The 18,566-nt window shown below is 36.6% G+C and overlaps 2 protein-coding genes across 2 annotated transcripts; one reads left to right on the top strand and one right to left on the bottom strand.

Annotated features, from left to right (window-relative positions):
• Window positions 1-1,380: 1,380 nt before the first annotated feature.
• Window positions 1,381-7,821, bottom strand: LOC105444268. Its single transcript, XM_011678275.2, has 9 exons — window positions 7,485-7,821; window positions 5,779-5,929; window positions 5,442-5,504; window positions 4,698-4,772; window positions 4,365-4,416; window positions 3,734-3,965; window positions 2,971-3,079; window positions 2,169-2,241; window positions 1,381-1,403 (listed from the first exon to the last, which is right to left on the bottom strand). Exons 1-9 carry the CDS (start codon window positions 7,574-7,576, stop codon window positions 1,381-1,383), a joined length of 870 nt encoding a protein of 289 aa, XP_011676577.2. The 5' UTR covers window positions 7,577-7,821.
• Window positions 7,822-7,878: 57 nt separating this feature from the next.
• On the top strand, window positions 7,879-16,548 carry LOC583864 (4-trimethylaminobutyraldehyde dehydrogenase A). Its single transcript, XM_030997908.1, has 9 exons — window positions 7,879-8,168; window positions 10,266-10,411; window positions 10,965-11,094; window positions 11,604-11,810; window positions 12,374-12,498; window positions 14,101-14,241; window positions 14,809-14,997; window positions 15,188-15,417; window positions 16,082-16,548. The coding sequence occupies exons 1-9, from the start codon at window positions 7,994-7,996 to the stop codon at window positions 16,287-16,289; spliced, it is 1,551 nt and encodes a 516-aa protein (XP_030853768.1). The 5' UTR covers window positions 7,879-7,993; the 3' UTR covers window positions 16,290-16,548.
• The last annotated feature ends 2,018 nt before the right edge of the window (window positions 16,549-18,566 follow it).

Raw genomic sequence — 18,566 nt, 5'->3', positions numbered from 1 at the left:
TTGTTAATTGATTTATGCACAATTAGAATTTAAAAATCAAAACAGGTAATCTAAATTTAAAAAGGAGATATCGATCATAACTTTAAAAAGAAAGAAAAAACAAATTAGTACTATTTATTTTTATTTGTTAAAGGTATTAGCATCAGTAATACTGAAGAAATTAAAAGTAAAATACATAAAAAGAAATGAAACATAACAGAATGTCATGACAACAAGCTTGCTTGATGTCTCAACACATACCATATCTTTTTCTTCCTCTTTCTCCCTCTCTTTTAAAAAAAAATCTTTGCTCCCTAATTTTCCTCATCTCTACTTCTTGTGCTTATCCACCTCTCCGATTTCAAACTTATTCATAACAATTAAAAAAACTTCCCTCATTCCTCACTGTGTTCCATCCCTTCTCATATACAGTAAAACCTGCTTTAGTGACCACCTGTCTACAAAGGCCACATTCTCATTGAATCATGTACTAAAGGAACCTGTCTACAAAGGCCACTTTTTGTGTTTCCCTTGGCCGGTCGCTATAGATAGGTTTGACTGACTATGTTTTTACTACTGACCTGACTTTCTTTCAAACTCCATGTTAAGATTTTTCCTCACTGAGGAGTGTCGCCTGGTGGGTATGTGAGATTTTCGAGGTGTCTTCAGGGCAGACCTGAAGCCAACAAAAACATTGTAAATTAATTTTCATTTTCATTCAAGTAAAACAGAAACATACTGTTATACAGAAAACTTTCATCGGTTGGGGATAATGATAAAATGTAGTTTTATAAAGCTTCTACCAACCTTGAATTTGTTGTGCAAGTTTTCGTTTACTCCTGTGGACTTTCTCAAGCTGAGTGATTAACTACCGTACTGTTATACATTTAATCAATTAAACTTCAGAGGTCACATCATTTGCCTGTTCAGATTTTGTAACATTATTTACATATTTTGTAGCATTATATCAACCAACTTTGTACCATCTGTGATATATTGTATTCACATATTTTAAAGATGGGGACTAAGTTACACAGGGATTGCCTTAGGTTGTATAATAAATAACAAGTAAACAAAGAATAATGTATTTTAAAGAGAGATGACCTTCTTGTTATACTCTGAATATGACAAGTAGTACTTGTACATTACTCAATTGGTTAACTGATCAATTAAAGTATTATATTGTAGTCACCTTTGTCTTTGTCTATGTAGTTGTTTCACAAGACTGTCTTTGATCTCTGAAAAGTAGTCTAAATGAAAGGGAACAAACAAAATTGATAAATAACTTCTAGGTTGGCTTCCATAATTAATATCAATAACAAATACAGAGAACACAAGACCAATATTCTGATCGAATACTAAGGACTCAAATTATTCAAAAATAAAAGTGAATTCACTGTCTTAAAGTAGAGTAGAAGGGTGATCTATATTATGGAACAATACATCAAATGAAAATGGCTCAAAGTTTAACAGACTAAAGTTTGTAAATTAGAACCTTACAACATGCAATATCTCTTTACAGTAGTGATGCTAAAATTCCCATCTTTAATACAGTATTCTGGTGTGGAACCCACACATAAAGAGCATAATATTGTTTGGTGATTCATTTTTCTATGTCAGAGTTAGGAGGGGGAACGATTGCAGATTAACCCCCCCCCCCCAAACCATATTCATAGCCCTTAACACTAACCCTAAACCTAAACATGATCCCATTCCTCACCCTAATCCTCACCTTAAGGCGTAACAAAAACTTATTGTATTGCCCTTTGCGACTGACCAAAAAATCTTAAATCTATCGTCGGCTTTTTATTTAAAAAATATTAAAAAATTCTCTTAATGAATCAAAAGATATGTATTAAAGCATCAGCCCAAAGAGAGCAAAAAAATTTGACACACCGACCCAGGTGCTGGCACCTAAAGGGCAATACAACATCTTTTTTGTTTAGGCCTACTATGTAGGGTTAGGGTATTCTGCATGTAAAGTAAATGAATCGTGTAAAGAAAACAAGGGCATCATTTAACTAAAGTGACATAAGTACAAGTTTGCTGACATCCGATTGAAAGGCAAGTACCGGGTAACCTTTTATACACATGTTTCAATGGGATTTTGCAAACTTTGTCATTTTGACGGTTTCCTTAAATGCTGCTCATAAGTGGATTTTTGTTTTCATTTTTCATTTTCAACATACCTCTACCAGGGAAGACACTATTGAGATTAAATGATGACTGCATCATCTCCGCAGCTTCTGAGACAGGTGATAGCTGAAAAAAGGGTAAATAAAAAAAACTTTGTATCTGAGTCCTTTTTTAAACCATACATGTCAACAATACAACTAGATATTTGATTTATTTAAATTTGCACATATGTAGATAAAGCAATTAAATGAAATGTAGTGTACTATCTGATAGGTTAGTTTGTTGTATTTTGGAATTTCACAATAAATATGAAAACGGATATAAATTTGGGCCATATATTTTCAGCAAAAAAAAACATATCAATATAATTCCACATCTACCTGAGATGTCATTTTTAAATAAAATGCATCACAGAATTAAGGAGGAGCGGTCTGGGTTCTAAAATTTCTTATTTTCTCATGTTATACCAATCTGAAACATTGATGAGAAGCAGCAATTCATTTTTCATTCTAAAGGATTCTAACTCTATCTAGTTTGTGTGCTCTCTTAACCCTTCTCTCCCTCTCTCTCTCTCTCTCTCTCTCACTCACTCTCTGCATGTACCATATTTATGTAAATGCATGGTGACTTTATGTGAAGTCTTCTTTCCAACTACAATAGCAAATTTGAGGGGAAAAAAAACTCAGAATCAAATAGTACTTCTACATCTGCATTAGATCATAATCATCAGATGAGGTAGTAAACATTTATTCTTCATTTTTAAAATTATCTCACAGTAAAATAACCTAACAAAAATATCATAAAACACAACCAACATTTTTTTGATAGGAAATAATTGGTGAAACAGAAACCTACCTCAGGACTGGTATTAAGAGGAAGAATGTGATTCCTAGTATGAGTAATATCAAGATCCACTGCCCTTTCTCTGTGACTTGATAAGCCTTTGTTTTGATCCATGTGAGAACTAAAAAAGAAAGTAAATATCATATTTAATGGATATTTCAAGAATGGTAATAAAGAACAATATACCGGTACTGATAGTTCTCATAGGGGGAAAAAGCTTCATCAAAATCAATCCCTTCAGTGTTTCTACAGTAGTATCACAGCTTGTAGGAAACCATACCACATTGACATGCTCGTGATTTTAAACAATTAGTCAACCCAGATATCAGGGCCCTGTTGTATAAAACTTACCATTGATGGTAACTTTGCCATCAATGGCAACTACCATGGTAACAGGGCTCAACAGCCAATCAAATTCTAGGTTTCCATGGTAGTTACCATTGATGACAAAGTTACCATCAATGTTAAGTTTTGTGCAACGGCCCAGATCATTTGCCAGACTGTCCTTAATTTGAATCCAGCTTGACCTTAATTTGGACAAAACTGCAAAGAAGTTCCTGCAATTTCAGTTCTACTGTTCATGTGACCACTAGGAACAATTATCAGGAATATTTTACATCTTTACATTTTCAAATGTTATAGTTTCCTTCAAAATCAGATCACATCTGGATTGTGTATTGGGCGGTGTACTTTCAAGTCCTATAGATGTATTTCACAAATTGACATCACAAAAAAGTACTGGATGACATTGAGAAGTGTTCATAATAGTACTCACGGAATGACAGCGACTGGGTTTGGAGTTGAACTAACAGCGACTGGTCTTGATGCCTGAATATATGCTTCAGGAGAAGATGGCTGGACTACTTGTACTAGACCTAGACCCATGTCATCCAGCATCAGGGGTGAATCGAGGTTTGGGGCTGGTGGCAGGTTAGCTTCCGACACATCAAGTATCTTCAGTAAGCTTTCCTGGGTTTTGATCCTCACAGCATCAGGTATTTTCAAATCTGTTTAAACAAACAAAAGCAAAACAAGCAAAAAACTGAAATTTTGAAACGAGTTCCAACAGTAATTGCAAATTGATTCAAATGTAAATGGACAATTGTGCAGAATCGTGATAAATTCATGAATTTTAAATGAAAGTCAAGCTCATTTCAGAATTTCAAATTAACAAATGAATTTAAAGTGCTATCAAAAGTTATATATGTTTTCTTTCAAACAGGATGAAAAATCAGTATTTTTCCCTTCACTAGACTTATATTAATAGATTTCTTCTTCTTTTTCTTATGATAGTCCCTATTGTTCTCTTTCTTCAACAAGTAACCAAAAAATGTTTAGTAAAAAAGAAGCATTTTAAGGAAAATATAACATTTGTTAAGTGCATCTCAAATCGCTTTGATGCTTACCTCGTAAGATCCTGTCTGATTTCTTGGCCTTGTTATACATGCCAAGGGAGGTCTGAATAAAATATTGAAAAAGATAAAAAGGTAACTGGAAGTATTTTTAAGCTGAAACATTATAAAATGTACTGTTTCAGTTTAAAACTTCATTTTTTACAACATACACTGTACATAAACATTTTCTTCACTGACATCTAATTCCAACAGCAAAAACAATTAAATAAAACAATAAAGCCCGACATTATTTTTGATATTGGCGTTTACATTATTTGACTGATTAAGTCAGATAAACATAAGTGAAATGTTCAGTAAAAGAATAAATTCAAAGTCCATACTTACAGTGATTCTACTCTGTGTAATAAGAGGCACATGCTTGTGAGGATCTGACATCATGGGGTATTCCATTTTGTTACTCTACAAAAATGAAGAGAAACAATAGAGTATCCTTGTACTACCTTATTTGTTCCAATAATTCATCATATATGAAGTTTTAATTTAAAATCTCTAAGTTTTGAAAGGTAGGCTTGCTATCTTGAATCAATTAATGGTATTCTGATTTAAAGACCATCTGTACTAGTTTCCAGGACTTTAGACCACCCTGCAAGGTCACTGGCAGGTGGTTATCTCATCAAATCAGCACTCAATTAACATAATAGAAAAGAAGATCAAGGGGACCAAAGGTCAATGATTAGGCATCGTTTGCTATATAGAGGGCGCAAGTAGCTATAAGTAGTGCAGTGGGGCTTTAAGGTATGGGGTTATCAGGTTTAGGGTAGAGGTTTTGGTTTGGCATAGTGTTAGGTCCCAGGTAATAGTTGGGAGGATGAGAAATTGTTGCCAGGGCACATTTCTGGTATCCAGGCTTTCAATGGCTGAACAAAGGAGCAAAGTGTAGAGCATAAAGTGTAATGGGATATCTGTCGGACGAAACGTGCATTCTGTCTCTTTCTCCCTCTCTCTCTCTCTCTCTCTCGATAGACTATAGATCGATCAATCAATCAACTTTCTGAACCTTGATATATTCATCTGTTTTCATTATGTAAAATCTGACATTTGATATGTCTGATGTTATGTTCTACTTACCGATGTCATATCTTGAGCATGCCTAAGGTGTTTCTGACATTCTGATCTTGACCCTCCATTCGCCTACATTCAAAAAGAAAATCATGTTTATTTAGTTTTGTATCCAATTTCATTTGGCAGATTTAATTTATATTTGATTCCACACAGACCTGTCAAAGGTAGTAGATCTAGACCGAAATTTATAATTTTTAAAATTATTATTCACAAAGTTAACACTGTTTTGTTGGGTTCTTTGATTTGTAATCATGCCCATAGTGTTACCAGTAATAAAATTGAATTGATCATAAACTAGCAAATTACAAAGGTTTATTTGTAAGATAAATTTATTCTTTCAAACCTTTTCATGTCTTTTCTTCTTGTTGTTTCGTTCAGCATGTGATTTCCTCCTCTTTTTCCTGCAATGTGAGCTCTTTGAGGCAGCAGTGTGATGATGGTGGAATGTCTCTGTTTCCTTCAGTTTGTCTTTCACAGATTTCTTTGCAGATTTGCTAGGACAAAAGCATTGATTGAATATAGTTCAAATACATACTAATTACTACTAATACTAGATTTGTTCCTTAGACCCAGATCTCAGGTAGATCCAGAGCTAACTATTAGAATTACTAATATTTTATTATTAGTGTGTCTAAATCCAGATTTAACATAACATTAACAATTAACTCTTAGAGGAGTAGAGGTCAGATGCATCATGCAGACTAGCTAGTGACTAGAAGTCTAGAGACAGTACTAGTTTCTGTGTCTTTATATGGACTAACATTAAACTAACAAGTCTGTCAACACGTATTGAAGAAGAAGAAGAAAAGTAGAGTAGCCTAGCTAATATATCTAGGCCTAGACTTAGATAGTCATACTCATAGACATTCTGCTTGTCTTTGAAGACTTTGTCTGACTTCGGCTTTGATTTGGCTTTGTATTGAAACTTGAAAGCCTTTTTTGTGTGGACATACTAGGCCTATGCCTATTAGTACTAGACCTAGTACTATAGTAGAGATGAATTTACTTAGCAAAACAAATTAACTCTACATCTTTTCCGTCGATTCTGACAAAAATTGGATGAATATTGCCTAGATTATGAGGTGCTGTATCTTTTGATAGAAACATTGGGGAGTCTTGAAATCTGAAATGTATTATTCTGATTAAATGTTTTTTTCAATTATCCAACCATAACTAGTGAAAAATGATCCCAAAGGGAAAATTGAAAAAATCGTTCAGACACCTGGCTCAGTGGCTGTAGAGTAGACTCTAGATAGTTTAGTCCAACAAGACTCCAACTTCCAAGAGACAAAGTCTAAACAAAGCTAAATGCAAGCCTTAAAATAAAGGTGCATCGTCTTGACTCATGCATACATGAGATGGGTCATGGCATCAATAGGCGTAGATCTAAATATTCTAAAAAAAAGAATGAAACGCCGATAGACTAATACCATATTACAACAACAACAACAATACTCCGTCATGCAAGACTGAGCGACAATGTCAGCAACACAACCTAATCAGACCCGAAGACAGACCACCCTTTTCACACAGGGGTAAAATTCTTTAAAGCTGATTAGTTTAAAGAGCTTTAAACAAATCAGGTTTAGATACAAGTTTAGAACATGGTCTAGAAAAGTCTACAACATCATTCACACACAGAAAATGTTGGTGTGGTCGTTTTGTATAAATTCTTCTTTTGATCTTTTGAATAGTCTACTTCATTTTGCCATTTTTGGTATAGAATCTAGATCTAGACTACTTGTTAGGGTATCTCCACGCCAGAATTACGGGTCAAAGTTTGGATAGACTTCTGAACTAGCGCCCTAAATACGATGAATTTTACCCCTGTGTGAAAAGGTTGAGAGACTAGAGTAGACTGCATGTAGATCTAGACATCCCTGGCGAAAAGGGTCGGCTAAACTGTACCCGACAGCCAAGGCGCTAGGCCCCTGGGGAGGGCAGGCCAGGGCAGGGCAGGAGACAGGATCAAGATATGAATTTGAGGCCTTTAAAACCTATTTTGAGTTAAAAACTTACAGATGACCCAATAGTAATAAGCATAGCTACCTCGATTGCAGAACTGTGTCCAACGTATGTTTACTTTCTGGTCTCCCACTGTTGAGCGGAATACCAAGAATTTCCATGTCAGAATCATCCATTTTGCTAAATAATTAAGAAACAACATCAGGGTTAGCGCGATCTGATTGGACAGAAAGTTTTACCATAATCGATATTAAAAAAATTATAATCGGTTATAATTTAGTCTTTAACAAATCTGTTTTATTGAATATTTATGTAAAATCTTTTACATTTTTGATATAAATGTAATTTATAAAAATTTAACACTTATTTTTTAAACAAATATTTGATATAAAGATGGAATAAATTCTCAAATAAACTTGTAAAGTAATAAAAGCAAATTTATCTAGCGAGTTTGGGCTGGTTATCATTTACATAATTTAACGATAGCATTGTCAACATGCTAAGCAGCTGGGTCAGCATGTAACAAGAACGGCAAAAATTAACACGCTAGATTTAGTTAGTTTTGTCACTTTTCTGTCAAATTCATCAGCGTCATGTCGTCACATCTTGCCAAAAACTGCACTTCTTATCCGTACCTCCTTAGCAGCACCAGACGTTATAGCTCAAATGGCTTCTGGACTAAACCTTTGAACTTTATCGCCGGGGAAAGGGTACGGCCCACCAACGACAACAGAAGCCAAGACTTCTCCGTGGTTGAGCCTGCAACAGGTGTGTTGATCTTTCTTGACTCAGCGGCTCTGCGCTCCGCCTACTAACTATACAGACACAAGCTCTACAGCACAGTAATATGTTGGATTTTTTTTGTGGTGTTAGTACCAGTAAGGCAGTATTAGTAGTCTGTCTCTCTAGATCTAGGCCTATAAGATTAACAAATAAATTTAGTTGACCACTTCTCGTTTAAAAAGAAAATTCACATTTTACCTATCTGATGAGTCGACAAAACTTGATCAAAACTCACAAAAGTCTCTCATCATTGAAAAAAGTGTTTGTTAAATAATTAAATTGAATAATATATGATGATAGCTTCTTATAACATGCGCATGCTTCAGTGAAAAAAATACACGGGGGCTCGGGGCGAATTAGATCTAGCCCCCGAAATGCCTAAAAGAGCCCCCGAAAATCAGAAAAGAGCCCCAGTAAATTTGCATAGAGTTCAATGCAAAACAAATTTTAGAATGTTATTTTCATGCAGGCAAGGTTGAAAAGTAGCCCCCGAAAAATAAATATTAATTTTTTCCCTGGCATGCTTGAGTTCTTGCCTAAGTGCACAAATGTGGCCTGGGTTCATAGTATACAAATAACGCACGTCCCAGAGTGCAATAGCGGTGAATGCAGTACGCGCGAGGTTTCTTTAGATTGGTGCCGCTCTGTGCAACGAGCCGCTTGCGGCGAGTTGACAGTGCGAACCATCTGAAGAAACCGAGCGTTTACTGCATTTACGTTTTGCACAACAGGGTCAAGTGCGTTATTTGTTTTATAAAATAGCGACACAAATAGCAAAAACGAAACTTTAGATCTAATAAGTTAGAGTATACGAGAGTTCGATCTAGATCTAGATCTAGAGTTATGTTGGTTCTACTTCTAATTAGACTAAGACCTTGCAGGCTTACCAAAAAGTCAATGGGATTCATTGCCTTGATTAAAAATAAAATCCATACAGTGGGTCTAGAGACGAGTCTACATCAGACAGCTGAAATTCCTGGCTTCATTATAAAATCCAAAAGTCAAAACAGGCCTAAATCCAAGGCAAAAGTAAAATAAAATTTTGCTTTTTAATAATACCCCGCTGGCCGCTCTAGCTAGCTAGCTAGAGCTAGCTACGCGTACGTTGCGCTGGGGATCATGGTGGAGCGTACAATATTAGCTACGCGTAGCCTACAATAATTGCAATGCAACTCGAGGGAGCGCGTACTACACGTACGCGCGCGCACTGGATCTCCATGGTCACGCGTACGCACCGTGCAATATAACTTTTTACTGCGCTTTTTCTGCACTCATTTCTGCAAAATCGTGCTTGCATCAAATTTTTTTCAATGTCATGTGACGCGTATTGACCAATCACGATGCTTAAAATACTAGAGCCATTTTATAAACATATATATCCCTAGCTCAATCACATTTTAAAATAAAATTAACCTGTGTTCTTTCAGGATATTGGTTTCTGTGTTTCACGTAATGACTAATGACCATGTCGTGTTCGATCACACAGACTCTAATTCTAAACAAGTTCATCTGTTGCACAGTAGCACTAGCAGTTACATGAAGTTTTGTAATAACTAACATGTTAATTTAATTTTACTTGTTTTTGAGACCGGGCATTTTTTTAGCACATGTAGCACATTTTTTTAAGCACATTATAGCTGAACTGAAATGTCTATGCTAAAAACTAAAATGCTATCACTTTTGAAAATTTGAAGGAAATAATTGGAAGTAAACCTAAGTAGAGTCTATAAGGGACAAGATTGATCATGATGACTATTAATGACTAACTTGAGATGTTGGTAGTTTTTAGTGTTAGCTGATATGAATGCATCCTGGCCTTATTTGCTATTAAATACATGAGTTTCCTTAAAAGTTGTATTTTTGTAATGGATTTCTGTTTTAATACAAGATTGCTATATTGCGATCGTGGAATGTGGATCTTTACTTTGAAGAATTGTAAAGCTGCTCAAGGAAGTAAGGAAGAAAATTTGTGAGAAAAGTTTTCGACCATGTACTAAAGTGATTCTATTTGATAAAGTAAATATAAATGTATTCAAACTATTCGGTAGTATTTCTAATACCTGATTTTTTTGTGGTTTGCAGGTAAAATACTTTGTGAGAGCCCCAGTTCCGGGAAAGCAGATGTAGACAGGGCTGTGAAAGCTGCCCAAGAAGCCTTTCAGATTTGGTCACAAGTACCAGCCATCGAGAGAGCCAGGATCATGCAAAAAACAGCTCGAAAACTTGCAGTAAGTGTAATACGTCTTTCTTATATTCACTTGGATAATTCTCACTGTACATGTACCTGTTATGGTGGCTCAGGATGATAGCTTTCTTCTTCTTCTTTGTGGCCTTCTCCTTGTTCCTCGAGACTTTGAGTGCAATAGTTGACAACACCCACCTCCTTCTGCTCCTCTTTCTGCTCCTCTTTCTCTTTCTCCTTTTTCTCCACCTTCTCCTTCCCCGTCCCCTCCTTCTCCTTCCCCGTCCCCTTCTCCTTTCCTTCTCCTCCTTCTCCTTTCCTTCTCCTTTTCCTTCTCTTCCTCCTTTTCATTTTCCTTCTCCTCCTTCTCCTTCTCCTTCTCCTTCTCCTTCTCCTTCTCCTTCTCCTTTTCCTTCTCTTCCTCCTTTTCCTACTTCACCTCCTCCTCCCCCTCCTTCTCCTCCACCCCTTCTCCATCTCCTCTCCTACAAAACATTTATTTTCAATATTATGCGATTCAACAATACTTCAAGAATACTAGTATGAAGGTATTATATTATGCATTATGATGTATTTTATTTATGTTTGTTCTTGTGTAGGATAATCTAGAGGATTTTGCCAGACTAGAGGTCACCAATAACGGAAAACCAATCTGGGAAGCCAGATGTGACATTCAGTCTGCCATAGATGCTATCGATTTTTATGCAGGACTGGCACCATCTATGACTGGTACAATTTTTTTTCTCATTACTATTTCACCTTTTAAAATCAGTAGATTCATTTCACATTGATACATTTCATATTGATACAGAGTTTAAAGTGGCAGATTTAGAAATGATTCATACGAAAACACAAATTCTGTGGTTTATAATAGAGTGTTAGATCCAAAAGTGAGGATTAGATTTTCTGTCTTTTAATCTGAAATCCCAAACATAGTTTTCACACACGCCTCATAAATTCCAGCAATTCTACATAGCATGTCTATTTTAAATATTATGGGAAATAAGCGAAATGGTTTACTTAGAAGATTGTGCTAAAAAAACAGTTGCTAGAGCTAAAATTGGCAATACTTTCCAAATTGTTTTCAGACTTTTTTTAAAAATTGTTTTTAAATTGTGATGCTCTGTTCAAAAGGAGAGTAATGTAGCCATTGCCATTAACTATTATGTTTACAAATTCCATTATCATCTTTGTTATTATGAGAAACTAAAGTGACACCTCTTCTCCTCTACTGACAGGGCAGCACATTCCCTGCCCTGGTGGGTCCTTTGCATACACCCGTCGGGAACCCCTGGGGGTATGCGTGGGTATCGGTGCATGGAACTACCCTATTCAGATGGCGGGCTGGAAGTCAGCTCCAGCCCTAGCCTGTGGGAACACCATGGTCTTTAAACCCTCCCAGTTCACTCCAGCCACTGCATTGCTGTTGGCAGAAGTCTATGCAGGTAAGGATAAATAGTTGAGATATTATAATAATGATAATAATAATAATATTCCGCATTTATATAGCGCCCAATACATTGATACAACGGTGTGCCTAAGTGCTTTACAGATATATTATTACCCCAGTCATCGGATTCAGGCTTACCCGCACATAATGTATGCACATTTTCCCCTCCCTGGGGAGCATTCCAGCCAGTCGCCATTTTACAAGCGCACACTTGCTCATCCAATCACATAAACTTTTGCATCCTACCGGGTACCCATTAACACCTGGTTGGAGAGTAGCAAGTGCAGGTACATATCTTGCCAAAGGATATTACTGCTGTGTTGGGATTCAAACCCTTAACCTTCGCATCTCCAGTCAAGCGCCTTAACCACTCGACCACGACACCCCACCTTATACACATACTGATTGGTGTCAGATTTTTACTTCAATCATATTTTGTCTTGAAAATCATTTGCATTGGATATTGGAAGTGATGTATGTTAAGGGGAAGAGATATATTTAAAGGGGAAGATATCTAGTAATCTACTAAGATGTATTTTTTCTTCTTCTCTGTTTTAGATTGTGGTTTGCCCAAGGGTGCATTCAATGTGGTGCAGGGTGAAGGAGAAACAGGTCATTTCTTGACCAGCCATCCTGGGGTCAAGAAGGTCTCATTCACAGGGAGTGTGGCTACTGGTAAACTCGTGAGTACTTAATGCTCTCAATACTGACTCATCAAAGATGGGGGGGGGGGGGTGGTGTCGCTAGGTTTTTTATGCCTCCGCTACAAAGTAGCCGGAGGCATTATGTTTTTGGGTTGTCCGTCCGTACGTCCGTCCGTACGTCTGTCCGTACGTCCCGTTCTCGTGATCGCGTTATCTCAAGAACCGATTGGTTGATTCCCGCCAAACTTGGGTCATGTATGTATCTCACAGAGCCAATGAACTGATTAGATTTTGTGGTCACGAGATCCAAGGTCAAAGGTCACAGGGCTCGTTATTTATGCGAAAATGGCTCGTGATCGCGTTATCTCAAGAACCGATTTATGGATTCCTGCCAAACTTGAGTCATGTATGTATCTCACAGAGCCAATGAACTGATTAGATTTTGGGGTCACGAGATCCAAGGTCAAATGTCACAGGGCTCATTATGTATGCGAAAATGGCTCGTGATCGCGTTCGCGTTATCTCAAGAACTGATTGATGGATTCCTGCCAAACTTAAGTCATGGATGTATCTTGCAGAGCCAATGAACTGACTAGATTTTGGGGTCACAAGGTCGAAGGTCAAAGGTCACAGGGCTCATTATGTTTGCAAAATAGCTTGTGATCGCATTATCTCAAGAACCGATTGATGGATTCCTGCCAAACTCAGGTCATGTATGTATCTTGCAGAGCCAATGAAATGATTCGATTTTGGGGTCACCAGGTCAAAGGTCACAGGGGTCTTTATGTATCCAACAATAGCTTGTGATCGCATTATCATGAGATCAAATAGACAGATTACTATCAAACTCAAGTCATGTATGTATCTTGCAGAGCCAATGAACTGAATAGATTTTGGGGTCACCAGGTCGAAGGTCAAAGGTCACATGGCTCATTATGTATGCCAAAAATAGCTTGTGCATGCATTATCATTAAAACCCACAGATGGATTACAATCAAACTTGAATTTAAAAATTGTTTCTGTTTTGGTTTGTAAAATTGCTCTATGGCGGAGGCATCATTTTTGACTGTCAAAGTTCCATCTAGTTTTAAATGTGGGGGGGGGGGGGGGGGGTGTCTGACAAGAATTTTCCAAGAAGTAAAGAAAAGAAATTATATATGCAAGATTTTCAAATTTGATAGTGGTAAAGACTAGTCCTCAATTTTGCACACATACCTTCCAAAATTGTTGAGTTTCATCACATCCAAACTCTCATTCCCATTTTTTGTGAGAGCAAACTCATATGTAATAGATCTTTGACTTTACTTTTCAGTCTTCTAATAATAGAGTATACTTATGTGTAATAAGACCACATGCAAAATCGGATTTATCATACAGATATCCAGTGGTACGTAATTTAAATGCTTTCATTGGATTACAAGATGCATTTCAACAAAAATATCAGCTCTTTGCAATGTATACAATCCACCAAGGGAATAATATTCAGAGTCGATGATCAAATGAGATTAAAGCAGAGATTTGGACAATGCAGTGATCAGTTTCACTTTTCATGATACGATAATGTTATTTCTTTGTTGTTTGTTTGTTTTTTTGTTTTTTTTTATAACCTGAACATTCACTTTTCACTTCTTTTCCTGGTAGATCATGAAGAGCTGTGCTGATGATATCAAATCTTTGACCCTTGAACTTGGAGGGAAATCCCCTCTGCTGATCTTCAGCGATGCAGATCTAGACAATGCAGCCAAAGGGGCAGTCATGGCCAACTTTCTCACACAGGGAGAGGTAAAAAAGAAAAAGAAAAACAAAGTCAAAAAAACAAAAACAAACCAGGTATTGTACATGAGAGGAGAGCAATGCAAAAGTTCACTATTGGCAGTAACTAGCATGTGAAATGTACCAGTATGCTCCTTTGTTTATCTTGCCCATTTGATTTCTTTTTCATACATTTAGATGATGCAAATATATGTATGTTGTTTTACAGAATAATTTATGCTTATTACGTAGGAAAGTGTTTTGGGTATCCCTGCCTTTCCAGAATGTATTTCTTGTTATTAATTTCTCTATGAGGGATCTGTGAGTATAGGGGGAGGACTGAAGTTCCCCATAGTTTTACCTATCATTTCAATAGCTCTCTCCCCTTCAAGTGTAGCAGCGAGGGTGTTTATAGAGATAAGCATTAAGGAGGAGTGTGTTGAAAGATTCATTGAGAGGGCCATGAAGATCAGGAATCATTATCCCCATTTAGTGTACCTGTATTCACTGGGTCATTCCTTTTCCCTATCTTCTCTCTCTCTCTCTCTCTCTCTCTCTCTCTCTCTCTCTCTCTCACAATCTCTCTCATCCATTCAGGTTTGCAGTAATGCGACTAGGATATTCGTGGAGCGAAGCATCAAGGACGAGTTTGTGAAGAGATTCATCGAGAGGACCAAGAAGATGAAGATTGGTGATCCTCATCTGGAGGACACCACCTTTGGAGCTCTGATCTCTAAGGCTCACCAGGACAAAGTCATGGGGTACATTGAAGGGGCCAAGAAAGAGGTACATCTGTGTGTGTATGTGTTGGCGTGAGAAAGTTTGTGAATACTTCATGCCCTTTCATTATTTCTGCTGTGTGCTATAAGCAACTACTTGCGAAATTGTCTCTTAGCCTGTCATTCGCGAAAATGTTTGTACGCAAAAATATCAGCTTATATAGTATTACAGAGAAGACGTTCTTTCTTCTCCCCAGGGTGCCACCATTCTTTACGGGGGTGAACGTGTGACACCAGATGACCCCGCCCTGGCGGACGGCTTCTACATCTTGCCCACGATAATGGACAATGTCACCGACGACATGGTCATCTCACGGGAGGAGGTCTTTGGTCCGGTGGCGACGATCATGACCTTTGACACGGAGGAAGAAGCTGTGACGAGAGCCAATAATACTCAGCTGGGTCTGGCATGCGGCTTGTTTACAAAGTGAGTGAATGTTGCATAATGTGAATGGATTGGCTAATTACTAGTGACAGGACTCAATTTTTGAGTAATCACATTTCAGATATAAAGGTCCTAACAGATTCAAAGAAGCATTATATCATGAGCCAAATATTTACATGCCTCTATAGATTTTTTGATAAAAGATCTCGGCTAGCCACTTTATGTCATAACTTTTTCTTTTTTAGGTGGAATGATGAGTAGATTATGTAACAATTGCAACACTGAATAAGAGGATAAACAAATTCGTTTTTAAAAAAAAGGCCTTGGAACAGAATTTTTCACATTTATAACAAAAATATAATCCAATAGTGATAGGTTGTGAGTCAAGGAGAGTAAAAAACTGCTTTGTTTGACCTAAATCATGTGTCTACTCAAGTTGGTTATTCTCTCTTTTGTTTCTATCTCTTCATTGCTCTATCTCTCTGCCTATGTATCCTCCATCTCCCTCTCTTTCTCTCTCTCTCCCTCTATCTCTCTCCCTCTCTCTCCCTCTCCCTCCCTCCCTCTCTCCTCCTCTCTCTCTGTCTCCCTCTTTGTCTCTCTCCCTCTCTCTCTCTCTCTCCCCCTTTCCCTCTCCCTTTTTGTATCTCTCTCTCCCTCTCTCTCTCTCTCTTACTCTTACTCTCACTTTCTCTCTCTCTCGCAGAGATGTGCAAAGAGCACACCGAGTGGCAGCTCAACTGGAAGCGGGAAACTGCTGGATCAACAACTACAACAACCTTCCACCCGGGGTGCCCTTTGGGGGCTACAAGCAGTCCGGTCTAGGCAGGGAGAACGGGACTGCAACCATAGACCATTACACCCAACTCAAGACAGTGTATGTGGAGGCGGGTGATGTGGATTGCCCAGTGTGAATGGAGCAGTATAGATGAACAAAGAGTTCATATGTGAACAGGTCAATTCCTTGTGCGCCTGGCAGAAGGATATGAAAGGATGTGCAGACGCTGAAATTTTATTTCAGAAGAAAAAAATTAACAACTATTTTTTTACTTCTGGTACATCTATGCAAAAGAGTTCATTTGTTCACATCGTCCAATTTGCTAATAATGGCTATATTACACTTCAGAAAATAATACTTCTGAAATAAAAAATTAACAATTTATAAATTTAACCCCCCAAAATGCACTCGAGTCCTTCTGCTTGGCACACAATGACTCGGAGGTTTGAGATGTGACTGAAATTTATGAATGACAACTCAATTAAAATCAGTACTTACTGTATATATATTTGTATGATCCATGTGCTTCAGATGATATTAATAATAATAATAATTTTAAAAATAGTGCTTATAAAGTGCTTTCACTGAAGTCTTAAGTGCTAAAATATTGGGTGGAGATTAGTTTGATCTGGTGTAGTACATACCTTAAAGCTAATCTTGAGCTCTGGTATTTGAATCGTATTTTGAGAGAAAATTGCTATGATTTATTCTGGATTGTTTATCCACCAGTGAAATAAAAACAAACGCACAAAAACCTCCTGGGCATCTTTTCGATAAAAACCATGCAAGCCTGGCATCTGCCTTGATAAGCAATGGACCTGGTCACTATGTGCAAGTGGTTTTTATCAGATGCATTTATATACATATGACACAAATGCATGAAGTAGGCTTGTTATCCTAAGCTGACCGTGTAATCCTACATGATCTGCTGGTTAGATCAGTACATGGATAAGAATGGTGAGATAAAAAAAAAAGAAATGAGATTTTATGTCCTGTAATTTCAAATGATAATTGAGACCTCTGTTCAAGAGAAACATGTATAGTTTACAGGAATTTCATATTTTTACAAAAGAGTATTGATCAGATCAGTATTATGAATGATATATATTTAATTTTGTTTAACGCTTTGTATGGCTATATTCATATCAGTACAGATGTGACATTGGCCGTTTATATGAGTTGTAATTCCTACATGTTATTGATACAATTAGGGATGAAGACTGTTATATGAATATATTGTGACACTCAATTTACACATCTATACAAAATAATACAAAATTAAAGAAAATGTCTCCTAATTTTTGCTTGGTTTGCAACTTATCAATAGTTTTGAGCCGGCAGGCATATAGTTTTCGTAAGAAAAGCCCATTTTGAGAGAATCAGAATGTATAGATTTGCAAATCATGTAAGGTAAACAAACATTACTAAAAGGACTATAAAATGAAAACCACCGTGACCAAGACAGATATGCAGAAGACTGTATCTTGTATTGTTAATCATATTTTACTTATCTATTATATACTTGTAATGCGCATGCATGTTCCATCAATTTCATTTTGCAATATGGCGATCTGTCAATCACCATGCACTGTGTATTGTTATCCCTTTTTTTTAATTATCGTTATTTACCTGTTTCTGAGCTGTTATAAATTTGTAATCTTATATTTGAGGCAGATACATGTATCTTATTAGTATTTCTTTTACTGTAAATCTTCCTAGGTTCTAATCCAATTGTGTTCTCTTTTCTTATTACCAGGACTGAAGATTATCGTTTGTGCGACACTTGCTTCTCAGTTCTGCAATAATTACTCTAACTTTAATTTCCTAACTCCAACACTAGACCTAACGCTATGCCTAACATTAATGCCTAACTTAAACCTAACCTATAAAACCCAATTGCAAACCTAATTGTAACCCTATTCATTTGACAAAACAAGCCCAGAGCAATAATCGCCAGAGCAAGGTCGGAGCTCAACATGTTATGTCTTTCATTGTAATCCCAAGTATGTTATATATGTATTTCATTGTATCTTTCTACTTATTTTCCAACCAGATGACTAGTGGACCATTTTGATTATGCAAATTTATGTAAATTTAAATATATAACAGGATAGCTTGCCAAATGCATATATCTAAATAGAAAAAAATATTAACAGTATTAATTTGCAGCTGAATATTGACATGATGGATTTAATGTTATGTTTTTTTTCTTCCAATTCATACCAGTCATGTTTTTCTATAAAAGGTTCTTATTTTAAATTCACCTATAAATGTACATGTACTTTGAAAATTATGAAGTTCATATGAAATATGAAAAATCAATCATTATGTGTGAACACAAGATATTGTTCAGTAAAAATTATATAAGAAATATTTGATTTTTAGTTTGTCAGATACTGATTATTTTGTTTAT

This window comes from Strongylocentrotus purpuratus, unplaced genomic scaffold, assembly GCF_000002235.5.
Source record: "Strongylocentrotus purpuratus isolate Spur 01 unplaced genomic scaffold, Spur_5.0 spur5_scaffold_4, whole genome shotgun sequence".
NCBI lineage: Eukaryota > Metazoa > Echinodermata > Echinoidea > Camarodonta > Strongylocentrotidae > Strongylocentrotus > Strongylocentrotus purpuratus.
Note: the sequence above shows the minus strand (reverse complement) of the source record. Positions and strands in the feature narration are given on the sequence as shown.

Bases quoted from the DNA above. Each gene is read 5' to 3' on its own strand.
- LOC105444268 (XM_011678275.2), bottom strand. From the start codon at position 7,576: ATGGATGATTCTGACATGGAAATTCTTGGTATTCCGCTCAACAGTGGG. The intron at 5,930-7,484 runs GTAGCTATGCTT...CTTTTGTCCTAG, and splicing joins GACACAGTTCTGCAATCGAG to CAAATCTGCAAAGAAATCTG. The intron at 4,773-5,441 runs GTAAGTAGAACA...TCATTTTTGTAG, and splicing joins ATGCTCAAGATATGACATCG to AGTAACAAAATGGAATACCC.
- LOC583864 (XM_030997908.1), top strand. From the start codon at position 7,994: ATGTCGTCACATCTTGCCAAAAACTGCACTTCTTATCCGTACCTCCTT. The intron at 11,095-11,603 runs GTACAATTTTTT...CTCTACTGACAG, and splicing joins ACTGGCACCATCTATGACTG to GGCAGCACATTCCCTGCCCT. The intron at 12,499-14,100 runs GTGAGTACTTAA...TTTTCCTGGTAG, and splicing joins GTGTGGCTACTGGTAAACTC to ATCATGAAGAGCTGTGCTGA.